This window comes from Alligator sinensis, unplaced genomic scaffold, assembly GCF_000455745.1.
Source record: "Alligator sinensis unplaced genomic scaffold, ASM45574v1 scaffold907_1, whole genome shotgun sequence".
NCBI classification, from domain to species: Eukaryota; Metazoa; Chordata; order Crocodylia; family Alligatoridae; genus Alligator; species Alligator sinensis.
This window is the reverse complement of record NW_005841925.1, coordinates 2,321,968-2,334,275: the sequence shown is the minus strand read 5'-3', so window position 1 is coordinate 2,334,275 and position 12,308 is coordinate 2,321,968. Positions and strand designations below refer to the sequence as shown.

General features: G+C 49.0%; 1 protein-coding gene across 6 annotated transcripts in view; it reads left to right on the top strand.

Annotated features, from left to right (window-relative positions):
- Positions 1–1,137: 1,137 nt before the first annotated feature.
- LOC102380006 (ribonuclease inhibitor-like) overlaps positions 1,138–12,308 on the top strand; it is a 19,600-nt gene continuing 8,429 nt past the window's right edge. The window contains exons 1-6 of one of the 6 annotated variants that reach the window (XM_025198595.1): positions 1,138–1,495; positions 1,677–1,756; positions 4,541–4,677; positions 7,369–7,539; positions 9,015–9,185; positions 10,865–11,032. In XM_025198595.1, coding sequence (XP_025054380.1) covers positions 1,381–1,495; positions 1,677–1,756; positions 4,541–4,677; positions 7,369–7,539; positions 9,015–9,185; positions 10,865–11,032 — 842 coding nt within the window. In that variant the 5' untranslated portion in view covers positions 1,138–1,380. Of the gene's footprint in view, positions 1,573–1,676; positions 1,757–2,113; positions 2,725–4,540; positions 4,678–7,368; positions 7,540–9,014; positions 9,186–10,864; positions 11,033–12,308 lie in introns of those variants that run through there. The other 5 variants (XM_014517753.2, XM_025198598.1, XM_025198596.1 and 2 more) reach the window with 5 other exon arrangements.

Sequence of the window (12,308 nt, the reverse complement as noted above, 5' to 3'; positions counted from 1 at the left end):
CCGTGAGTGTTACTCGGTTCCCAGGTCCCCCGGAGCTGTTAAACTCCGTGGGCTCGACAATTGGGTCCTTAGGATAGGGATACGTCTGGGCTGCGATCGGCGACGGGGAGATGCTAGAGGTTAGTTGCCTCGGAGTCGTTAAGGCTCCGAGGGGACGGTAAATAAGTCCCGCGGAGTTGTTGAAGCTCCATGGGTTTGACAAATTAGACCTCTGTTGCCCTCTTAAGGAAAAAGCTGGGTTCATATGGATCAGCAGCGCTTAGAGCATGCTCCTTTCCCGAACTCCACATGCTTTCTCTCTCTCCGATTTGGGCGGAAACCACCCAAGCCTTTTGTACGGCTAGCAAGCCAATAGCTAGCCGCCACGTATGCCTACATTAAGACTGGCCAATAATGTGGCGCGAATCCCAATACAAATGGCAGGGACTCCTTGCATCGCGCATTGCTATAATGCAAAAGAAATGCACTATGCAAAGAAAGCTACAGAACTGGCGGGAAAAGCTCCTGCACGCGGGTTCTCTGTTGCAGCAGAACACTCCACCGTGCAAAAGAGCTGCAATTTGGCGGGAACATGATTTAGCGATGCCGACGCACACTCAAACAAAAAAACCCACAACTTTGGGTTGTGACAGAGGACTGCCTGTAAATGGGAAATATTACTCGCTCCCTCTTTTGCCCCTGTCAAATTCCAATTCAGCGCGAGTGAGAACTGGGTCATCCAGGCTGAAGCATTTCTGTATTTCGAGGCAAGCCGTCGTAAGAAAGCACTGACGGCCAACCTGAAAGTCGGTTAAGACTACCGGAGCGTGACTTGGGTTTTGTATATGCTGCATCAATGAGCTGCCTCGAGTTATAGTACACTTTGAACACCTTTAGTATTATCTGTTGTACATCTTACAAGGGTTGAAATTATTGTACAAATATAATTATTGTACGCGTGGCAATGCTACAGCATATGGAAGAGAAGGGGCTGGCCCAGACTCCAGAGGCAAGCCGGCTGAAGAGAGCAAGGAGGATGAGGATGAATCCAAGGATGAGCGAAAGGCCTGGGGAACGGGAAGGGGAAGAGGAAGGGAAGGGACCGAGGTGATTGTGGCTGTGACAGATGCGTGGAGTACGAAGGGTGTAACTGTACAAGTGTTTTGGACTCTCCAGCGAGCCAGAGCGGTCACAGGAGAAGTTGGTGCTGTCGGAGGTGCTGTCATACATGGGTATCTATGAATAAATACATCTGCACCGCGCACTGGGTCTGCCCTGCTCCAGCCCGGTCCCCGCCGGCGCCTCGTCCTGAGCTGCGATAGCCCTGGACCGCTCTGCGCCTGCGCCTTTAAGACCCCCCCCCCGCGCGGCAGCTCCGCGCGAGGCCAAGTGCGTTGCATCATGTTCCCTGCGAGGCCCCGCCCACAGGGGGCGGAACTATGCAAATCACTTCCTCTGGCTGCGTCCCGCGGGCGGGGAGCAGGGAGCGGGTCCGAGTCCCCCGGTGCGGGGGCAGGTGCGATGCGGCCGCGGCAGGCGGGGCCGAGCTCGGTGGGGCTGCAGCGGGGCGCTATCCCCGGCTCGCTGTCCTCGGTGCGTCTGGGGGCAGCCCCTGCCCTGGCATCGCCCCGGGGTTTTCCTCGGGGTCGCTGCTGGGCTGGGACTGCATTCTGGTTTTGGTTTTCCTCTTATTTCAGGCCCAGCCAGGGCCCTGTTAGGCCTGAGCACCCGTGAAGTCCTGCAGCTGTGGAGAGCGGAGGCTGACCTCTCCCTTCCTGTACGTGTGGGCTTGAATACGCAGTAGACTATTTGAGTGCCCATTAAAGCCTCACATGCACAGTAAAGTAGTCTGCTGTGCATGTGGCATCACACAAAGAGCGCGTGAATGTGCTACTGGGCATTAGCACAGCCAATTTCGTGCCTCACGACTTTTATTCTTAGTATTAAATGTAATGCACATTAGGAAAGGCACATTTGTGCGCATGCAGACAGGCCCTGTGTGTAGCAGGCTGAAATCCAGTTGCGTTCATGCCATTTCTCACTGTGGCATTTGGGAGTTGTTTCTTTTCGCTCTGGCGCAAACACAGATGGAGAAGGAGCAGAGGAGAAATGCTGCTACAGATCAGACACAGGACAGGGAAGCCAGGGAAAGGGTGACAAGGGGAGAAGGAGATGGAGCCCCAGTTCGTGAGGCCTCCCAAAGCAGTCTGGGGTGGGGCCTGTCCCCATGGCTCAGGCAGTGCCTGGTATCTTGCATCCATCTGCTGCAAGCAGTGCAGGGGGAGCTGGTCAGAAACATCCAGCCGGGAGTTCATTAAACCACCAAGCCTGGGACCACAAAGGGAGAGCAACAGAGTTCAAAGGGAAAGGCAGGTAAAGTGGGGGTGTGATGGGGAAGGTCATTGAAGGTGGGGAAAGCCTGAGCTGGTGACTTGGCAGGGCTAAGGCACAGCAGTCACAAGGCCAGGAGATTGCTTCAGATGTTCCAGCAGTTGCCTTGACCCTCTCTAAGGAGAGGTAAAAGCACAGTGGCTTTATCTGGGGAGCGGTACAGGAAGCTCTTGGGAGAGCAGGCAGAGCAATGCTTGAAGACCTAATTGCTCCATCTGCCTGCAGTGCCTTTAACACCATTGAGGAGACATGGCTGCTTAGTCACTAGGGCATTTCAGGGGTGAGGCTTACACTACTAGACCTTCCCCTCTGGCCCTCAGCCTAATCAAGGAGAGGCAGAGAAAACAAACAGAGGTAATTCCCTGCCTATTAACAGCAAAGAATGGCCTCTGATTTTGCACCTCTCATTTCAGCTCTAGTCTCCCCTGTGGGAGCCAACATACTGAGAATGACAAGAAGCAGGCTCCTGGGGGGCAACAGATCCTGGGAAATGGGGTCAATGATCTCTAGGGTGTGGCTTTCGGAGGGACCGGGCACCTCCTCCCCAGCTGAAATCAGGGGAGCTATAGTTGCTCGGGACCTCTGGAAGTTGGGTTCAACATCTATGTTTTCCAGGGAGGGATGAGACGGTTGCTCTTCATTGTCAATTCTGGCAAATGCTATGACCCCGCTGGGACTGCCCCTTCTGAGGTCTCACTTGGTTTGTTTCTTAATTAGCTGTGCCATAGAAATCCTTGTGGCTGTGGCCTTAGAACTGTTACCTGCTAAAAGCGGGGGAGAGGAGAGCACTAAATTACCCTTTGGGAGGTGCTCCTTAAAAACTCTAGCTGGACTGTGAGTAGTTAGCCTGACTTCAGAATCCTGCTAGTTCATTGCTATCTATTTAATGGTCCCTGTAAGGAACCAAAAACCTGGTAATTCTGTCTCAAAGGTACAGCTTTTGCATGTGGAGATACAGGAGAATTGTCTTTTTCAAATCATGGTTGATTACCGTCTTTTTGCCTTTTAACAAAAGGCTTTCCTAGTCTGGACATGGCTTTTGGATGTTTATACATATGTTCCAGGAGGCGGGGTGGGGCCCACTTTAATTAAAGGCAACTCTGAGAGCTGCTTTAATTAAAGCACCCAGAGCATCATGTGTATCAGCATTCCCACACTGAAAAATGGCGGTGGGGGTGCTTTAACTAAAGCTTGTCCAATGAGCTTTAGTTAAAGTGCCACTGCCACCGTTTTTCAACACGGACATGCTGATACATGGGACGCAGCAGTTTGCTGGAGCAATGTAATTACCATGCTCCAGCAGCCTCAATGCATGTGTATAGGAGCCCTTTGTGAGTTAGATTCTCTTCTGCTTCCTGTATAGCCAATGGCAACTGTCTTAACTAAGTCTAACATGCTCCCAAAATGCTATGACAGTAGCGCTTTCACTCACGTGACATTTCTCTACTCCCCTACACTGGGTACTTGGCACTTGTAAGCTGAGGAATGGTAAGATTTATATCCTAGGGCATAACTAGATGCCTTGGCATATTTACATCTATTTTCACACAATGTGTGCACTTGCTATGGTAACACTGTGACCTGTGATACTCCTGTATTAGACATAAATCCTGATTTGGGATTGTATTTGGACTGTAAAATACAACCTTCTGTTTCTGGTACTTGTAGCTCAAATCAACCATCTGGGCCTGATTTCTTAAAGGCCAAATACAAAAATTGTTGAGAACTTTTCCCAGAGGCACACTGCCATTGGTGTGTCTGCTCTGTCCATGTTACCAAATCCTGATTGATACAAATCGTTCAAATGCCTCCCCTCTGAAGCACCATGGCATGGCTGCGTTCCATAAGTACAGGGAGAGATTTTGAGAAGTAGAAGTTGGGGAAAGGCTATATAGTGTCTGACAAGTACATCATTGCCTTTGATGGCAGCTCAGGACTGGCCCAAATGCCACAACTGCTGCCAGGTTAATTAGTGGGAGTCTGATTATGGTTCTGTTTAAAGGGACACTTCCAGTCCTGATGACCCTTTATTGAATGTAACTGTTCAACCAAGGCCTCTTTAAAACAGTGAATTGAATAATCCTGATGCTTAAGGGTTCATACATGCAGCAGAATGAGCAGGACTGGAGGGCTTGGAGAGTAACGTTTTGTTTGTTCTGGTTTTCCACAGAGAGATATCTGGCCCCTCCTTAAGTCTTCAGGTCCCACATCACCATTCAAAATGGACATAGACATCGAGTGCCAGGAGTTGAGTGGGTCCAGATGGACCGAGCTTGTTTCTTCCATGAAAGACTGCAAAGCCATCAGGTAGTGCCTGGTATTGTCTAGTCCAGTTTCCCAACCTTCTGCAGCCCAGGGCATATTTACATTAATAAACATTTTCCGTGGCACACCTGTTAAAGCATTCCCCATCCCCATACTTACGAGCTCATTGTAGCTCAATGCTGCAGCAAAATTCCATGGCACAGCTGTTCAGAGGATTGCTAACTGTGTAGCCCCCACAACAACACACGTGAAGTAGGTGAATGTCTTTCTGCTCGGCTGGTTCTCTCTCCCCCACAGCCAACACATGTGAGTCTTTTGTGAATATCTCATCGACACGGCTTGTTGGTTAGCACTAGGCGGCTGGAGAACTTTCTTCTCATTCCAAAATTCTTGCGGCACACCAGGGGGCTCTTTGTGGCACACTGGTGTGTCACACTACACTGGTTGAAAAGCACTGGTTTAGTCCCTTCTAGAGAAATGAAGCTGAAGTGTTTTTGAAAGGGAGAAGGAAAAATATTGCTGAAAGACAGCATGTAACAAGACTCAGCTGCAGCCTTCCTGCAGGACAGGCTTTGTTTGCAGGTCTGACTTAGGAACTTCTGGAGGGTTAGAAGGATTTTGTTTATTCTGGTTGGAAATTCAAGAATTTGCTGGGGGTGGTAACCTGCTCCTTTATCCAGAGAAACTTTCTCCTTTCCTGGTCTCAGTTTGGTACGTGTAGGGTACAGATGTAGTTCCTGGGTTTTGGGGCCACTCTAACAAGCTAGTGATGCCCCAGCTGACGGTGGCTATGCAGAATATTCTAACCACCACTCCTATTCTTTCTTTCTTCCTGTAAGTTCCTTATGAAGCATAGGGAAGGGGTCTGTTTTCTTTCTGTCCATCACATGGCAACGTCTTCAGTCATAGCTGTATTTTCTGGGAATGCAGGGCAGAAATTCAGGCTGGGCAAGGGTGAACTTTGTAATCTGACAAGCACTTGAACATAAGGAAAGTTTGTATGCTATCCATTTTAACCCTTGCTACTCTAGCAGTCTTCTGCTGGATCTGATCTGTGTCTTGAGCAGGTGAACTAGAGAGTGTACTATGGGGCAGGTTGAGGCTGCTGGAAAGAGCTGGTTCCACACTGCTGCTGCTGGTCCTTCTGCTGTGGGTCCACGTACCTGGCTTAACCATCTCAGGTTGAGCAGAATGAGCAGTAGGCTGCTGTGGAGGGGGTTGACAGCCATGAGGAGGGCAAGCAGGCATGTTGCAGCTGACCTTGCTGCAGGTCTGGAGTTGGGTAAGAAGGATTGCATGGGCCATACGTAGCTAAGCTATATGGACTGGTTCAGATTGTCTGCATCCCCCCCTGGGCAATCTCTAGAGAATCAGGGCCACGTGCCAGTGCTCAGAGTTTAATACCAGCAGGAGACTGGTGTCCTGCAGAAGTAGGAGACAGGAGCAGCTGCAGAAGCAGTTCAAGCAGGAAGGGTTTTAGTGGAGGTTAAGAATGAAATGGGGCTCAATTTGGGCCCTCCTTCCTGCTGCATTTTTCCTGAACCCACAAGTATGCTGAGGAGCCCTTGAGTCTGGGAAAGTTGGGGTCCAGCTGGTGCCTCCTCTCCAGGTCTTCCATGTGACCTTGGAGGGATGAGGCAGGCAAAGACCCCAGCTCATCTCAGAGCTGTGGAAGAGCCAAAGCAGGGACCTTTGGGCATACAAAAAACTTGTCCCATTCTAACAGGACTTTGCCCTGTAGTGACTGGTTGTTTGCTCCCAGCCTTTGGTATTTGTCAGAGCAGCTTTCCTCACAGCCTCTTCAGGTCAAGAAACCCAATAAGGCACAGATCTGGTCAGTTCCTGTAGATGAGTCTAACAGGCTGTATGTTGTTCTCGGAGCTCTTGGTGGCCAATCCAGAACCAGACTCCAGCTACTGAGTTTGTCCAGTAACAGGAGACATGAAAGGGAAGTGTAGCTAAAGATTACTTGTGTTTCCCTGTTGGCTGGAGGGGTTTGGGGTCATGCTCCTTCTTCAGAGCAGGACAGTGGAGTCCTAGGCAAACTGTCTCTGGGACAGCCACAATGCAGGTGGAGTCTCGGTTGTCCTAGAACTGGGGTGGGCAAAAAGGCGGATCCGGCTGGTGGCTGGACTCCGTTTCCCAGACTGCTCAGGGGCCAGGGTTGGGACCTTGCAGCCGCGACAGTGTGGTCCAGAGCTGGGTCAGAGCTATGATCCACTACCTGCGTGCCCCTGCCCAGGGAATGAACAGTAGATCTCAGCTCTGCCCTGGCTCTGGACTGCACTGTCACCGCTGCAAGGTCCCAGCCCCTGGAGCAGCGCCCTGTCAAGCTGCATGCCCTGCCAGTGCTTCTGGGGACGGTCTTCATGGCAACCCTGGCCCCGCTCTGTCACGGCCCATCACTCCTGAGGTTTCCATGGAAACCAGCCACAGCAACGTAGGTAGGCGCTGCTGACAAATGGCGTCTCCCGTGGGTCTGATCTAGCCCGTGGGCCATACTTTGCCCACCCCTGTTCTAGAAGCACCCTTGCCAAGGCAGGTATTCTGGTTTGTGCTCTGGGCTGTAGATATGCATAAGGTGCTGCCTGGCTCTTGGTAGCAAGTCACTCCAGGAACTGGACTAAGGCATAAAACTTCCTCAGTAGAGAACAGAAATAGACTTTGGGGTTTTTTTTTGCATTGGCTGGATAAGAACAGGTGACAGGGTTTAATGACATCTCTCTCCCACAGGCTGGATTACTGCAAGCTCTCCAGGAGTCATTGTGAAGATCTTTGCTCTGTCCTCAGTACAAACCAGTCCCTGAAAGAGCTGAAGTTGGATCATAATGAGCTCAAGGATGAGGGTGTGGAAGTACTGTGTAAAGGACTTCTGACACCAAGCTGTAACTTGGAGTTGCTATGGTAAGGCTCCTCTGCCTGCTCTGCACCAGAGCTCCTGTCTCCGTCTTCATCAAGACTTTGTGAGGGTGGGGGTGAAACCTCATCTCTGCTCAGGTAGAGCATTGCAGCTCCACTGAACTGAGTGGACTCTGCCTGTGTGCCCCAGCACACTGTTCTCTGTCAACCTTTTGGGGGAAACCTCAGGAGTCCTTCCCTAGTTGTCACCACGTCCAGTGGCATGAAGTTGATTTCATTCACCGTTAACTTCAAATGGTCACTGACTAATGGCGACAACATCTGGTCCCTGGACTGTGCTGGTCCTTACAAAGACCCATTTAAGGGTAAGAGCTGACTCCCCAGCTGTGTGCGATTAGATTATGTGGCCAGATCAGCTCAAGCAAGACGTGGGACAGTGAACAGCACCATTCAGCTACAGCTGCTTGTAATGTTGTTGACACCTTGCAAATCCTGTCTTCTGCACACTTCAGAGAACTTTAATAGCTACGCACTTAGTTGTGAGTCTGTTCTGTTGTCTTAGACTCCAGCAAGTCCAACCAAGTCTAGTTTTTTTACTGGCTCTGGAAAGCTGCAGCTACTGCCCCTAGAGTCCGGCATGTAAATGACATTCCTGCCAGAAAACGGCCACAGATGGTGGCAAGTGTTAAGCATGGAACATACCGTGGTCAGCAATATGCCATATTTTCTCTCATCAAACATGTCCCAGAATAAGACCTTTTCCTACATTCTCCCTTTCAAAAACAAATAAACCAAGATTGTTCCTTGTCATGACTTAGTAGTAAAAGGTAGGGAGCACTCATTGTTCTGCTCCCTGTGGATCATATGTATAGTTTACTTGGGCTTTTGCCCAGCTGAAGTGACAGAAAAGGCTGTTACTATATTTTCTCAAATCTAATGTGTGCTCCACATGTTTTTTAGAAAAAAGGTATGTGTTGTATGTGAGAAAATACAGTATGTTCCCCTCCCTGTCAGCCCTTGTTTCAGCTGTTACTTTCCTGTGGTTGCAGGCACCATATTGCCCACAAGGCATTCCCTGGACCTTTGTTCCAAGGCATCAAGGGAAGAGAACACACAAAGGAGATCTCCATCTGAAAATGGCTTCTTACACTAGCAAGTACTAGTGAACAAAAACTGTTCTGCATTATTAGATGGCAACTATGTCATTCTTAATGCTATTGGTGGAAGAGGTTCTTGGGCATTGCACAAGGAGCTGCTGGTAAAGGAACACGGGGTTTTCATACTGCAGCTATAAAATCAGCTGATAAAATATCTTGAACAGGCCCAGATTTACCAGCTGTCATCCTGCCATGGCATTTAACCTGGTACACAGTCTTTGTGTTGATAATATATCTGGCAGCCTGGGTGTATTTCCCTGTTGTTGGTACTGTGGTGTTGTACCAAACCTGTGGTGACTCTGCCCTTGGGAAATGGTATGAATTATTGGCATGCCTTCTTCTTACCCTGGTTTCTTCTTTCAGGCTGGAAAACTGCAACCTAACAGGTGCCTGCTGTGAGAGTCTCCGCTCTGTTCTCAGCACAAAACCATCTCTGACAGACCTGCACCTAAGCAGGAACAAGCTAGAAACCTCAGGAGGAAAAGTGCTCTGCCAAGGGTTGCTGGATGCCAACTGCAAGGTACAGAGTCTCGTGTAAGTAACGAACTGCTGCTCTCCTCCCATGCCTTTCCGGCAGGTGCATTTTGTTTGCTGATTCCCAGTGACAGCTGTGGGTCTCTACTGCAGTACTGGGATTAGCTACAGGCTGGCCTCCCATGGGCAGGTGCGTGGCACTCACAAGGGCAGTGTCGCTACCAGTGTTTCTGCTACATTGCGCTCATCTTCCCCCTGCTTGAAGCAGATAGCCCATAAAATCCAAAGGGCTGTATGTATCTTCTTCTGGGGCTCCAGATGGGAGAAGGCAGCGAGGAAAACCCTGTACACTGCAGAATAGACTGGCGGCCAAGCAATGCCAGATGTCCTGTTGTTCCTCTGGGCCAAGTACACAACCTGATCTGCAAACTGGCAACTGCACCAGAGTCCAAAACAGCCTGCTTCGTAAGGTACTTACATCCACCTGCTGTGATACTGGTGGATGTACATGCTGCCCAATTGGAGACCATGGAGCAGCCGTGGTTCTACAAGGTCCTAGGATGTTTCCGGAAAAAACACTGACTGCAATGAGGCCCCAGCAATCATGACCAAACACCGGAAATTGCAGGAGGTGATAAGGGCAAGAAACAGACTGTTGACCTCAGCCTTTTGCTAGAAGCAAGCAAGACTAAAAGGGGCATCTGAACTCCAAGGTCCCCCAGCCTGGGCTTGCACATAGGATGCCTGCCATGGATTTGGGGTGTACCCAAAGCCCCACACCTATGGGTGTGGGAGAGGGGAGACTCCACCAGTGGTAGAGCCATACAGAATTGAGTGACGGAGCTCTGCTCAGTTGAATTTGGAGCTTGACTACTGGGCTTTTGTCCAATTGAATCTGGAATTGATTTGGCGCTTAGAAGGAAAAGATATAAACAAGCAAACAAGCGGTGGTCAATAATAGATAGTGCAGACCATTGCCACAAGGACTGATCTCTTTGTGGGTGTGGCTCTGTCCTGCTTTTAGTTTGAAGATATCAAACAGGAGAAGTAATTCCCTTCAGAAGGGCTTGGTGAGTGGTGGCAGAATGTTTTCTTGCAACTGCAGAAATATACAGAGCGCCTAAGCAAACCAGTGTACAATCTTGTGAATGTTTTCAAACGATGCTGACAGACATGTGGGGAAAAAACCCCAGCACTTTACCAGAAAAGGAATTGTGTCAGTTTGACCCGGTCTGTATAACTCGTGCAGTTCAAATGGGCTTTTTGGCACTTTTATCTATTAGCTGATTGAATCAGCTATTAGTTAAATGTGCCAAAAAGCCCTGCAGGAACACATGAGCTATACAGGCACAGGGCAAGCCATATCAAACTGATGCCATTTCTCTTCTGGGCATGTTTCCCCATATCTGTAAGCAGCCATATATACTAGAGAGCAAATAACTACTGTTGTGAATGCCTCAAACCAACCTCTGAGGAGACACCCCCCCCCCCCCCCCTTTGAAATACCCCGGGGGCCCCCCCCCCCCCCCCCTTGGAAATTCACCAAAATTACCATATAAAGTCAATGGTTGAGGAGTTGGGGGGTGTTGCTATGGAATATATTCATGAGTATTTTGACCTATATATTAGCCGGTTTGCATATCGCAGAGTGAAGGTCAAACAGGGCTCTCTGTTCCTGGCCAGACAAGATTTACACATGGCAAGGTCAGTGTGGAGAAAACCTGCTTTTCTTTTTGCAGGATGAGGTCTTGTGAGCTCAGAGGGGATAATGCTGAGATGCTTACATCCATTCTGAGCAAGGCCACCCTGAAGAAACTGGACATAAGTAACAATAAACTGGGAGATGTAGCAATAAAACAGCTATGCCAGGGATTGATGGATCCAAACTCTAACTTGCAGTTACTACAGTAAGTAACAGCTGGTCTTACCTACTGTAACGGATCTTGCCCTTCCATGGGGAAAAAAAACTACACACACATCCTTAGTGCCAGAAGTACTGCAGACACTCAGGGTAGCTTTGCAAGCACAAATTTGTTTCCTCATATATCATGTTTCCCAGGCCTCTCCAATCTTTTTATTGCTGTGTGCTGGATTCTTCCTTTTTTTTTCTCCAGTCTGTCCACATCCTTCTTAAAGTGTGGGGCTACAAACTGGACACAGTGCTCCAGTTTAGGTCTCACCTATGCCAAAGAGCAGAAGAATATGCTTCCCTTGATTTTCAAGAGACACTCCTGTTAATACAATCCAGCATACTGTTGGCTCATTAAGCTTATGGTACACTGAAACCCCAGACACTTCTTTGCAGTACTGAAGCCTAGCCAATCAGTACTCCATCTGTATTTACACATACAGTTATTCCATCCCAAGCGCAGGACTCTGTACTTGTCCTTTTTGAATTTCACTAGGTTGATTTGAGACTTTTTTTTCCAGTCTGTCCATGTCATTCTGGATCCTAGTGCTACCCTCTTGAGCAGTGATTCTCAAGCAGGGTGTTAGGGCATGCTAGGGTACTAACAGATTCTTTGAAAACTGCCACATAATGTGAGGAGATAATCAGATAAGCCAGGCTCAGGTTTGCCCCTGCCCAAATGATCTCCTACCCCTGCTGTTCAGCCCCTCTGTAAGGAGATAAGCACTGTAATATAGAAATTAGTCTTTGAAATTGGGTGCCACCCAATTCACATGATAGGGAGGGGTATCCCAACTGCAGGGAAGGTGCTTCAAGTACAAAAAGGTTGAGAACCACTGCTCCAGAGTGTCTGCAACTCCACCCATCTTGGGATCATCCACAAATTGCTAAGCATGCCATCAGTTCCATTGTTCAAATCATTCATGAAGATATTAAACAATACTGGACCCAGGACAGATTCCTGGGGAACCCCACTCGATACCTCCTCCCAACAAAATATTGAGCCACTGACTCGCTGGTGAGCAATGATCCAACCAGTTATGTTATCCACCTTGGAGTACTTAAGCCTGCATTTCCTTAGCCCTGCATTTCCAAAAGCCTTGTTAAAACTGAGGTATCTCACATCCAGTTCTCTCCACCACCTTCCACAGAGCCTGTTACCGCTTCTTGGATAGAAATCAAGTTGGTCAGGCATGACTTTCTCTTGGAGAATCAATGCTGGCTGTTCCTGATTATCTTGTTCTGTTGATGATGTTTTGTCTACACTGAATGCT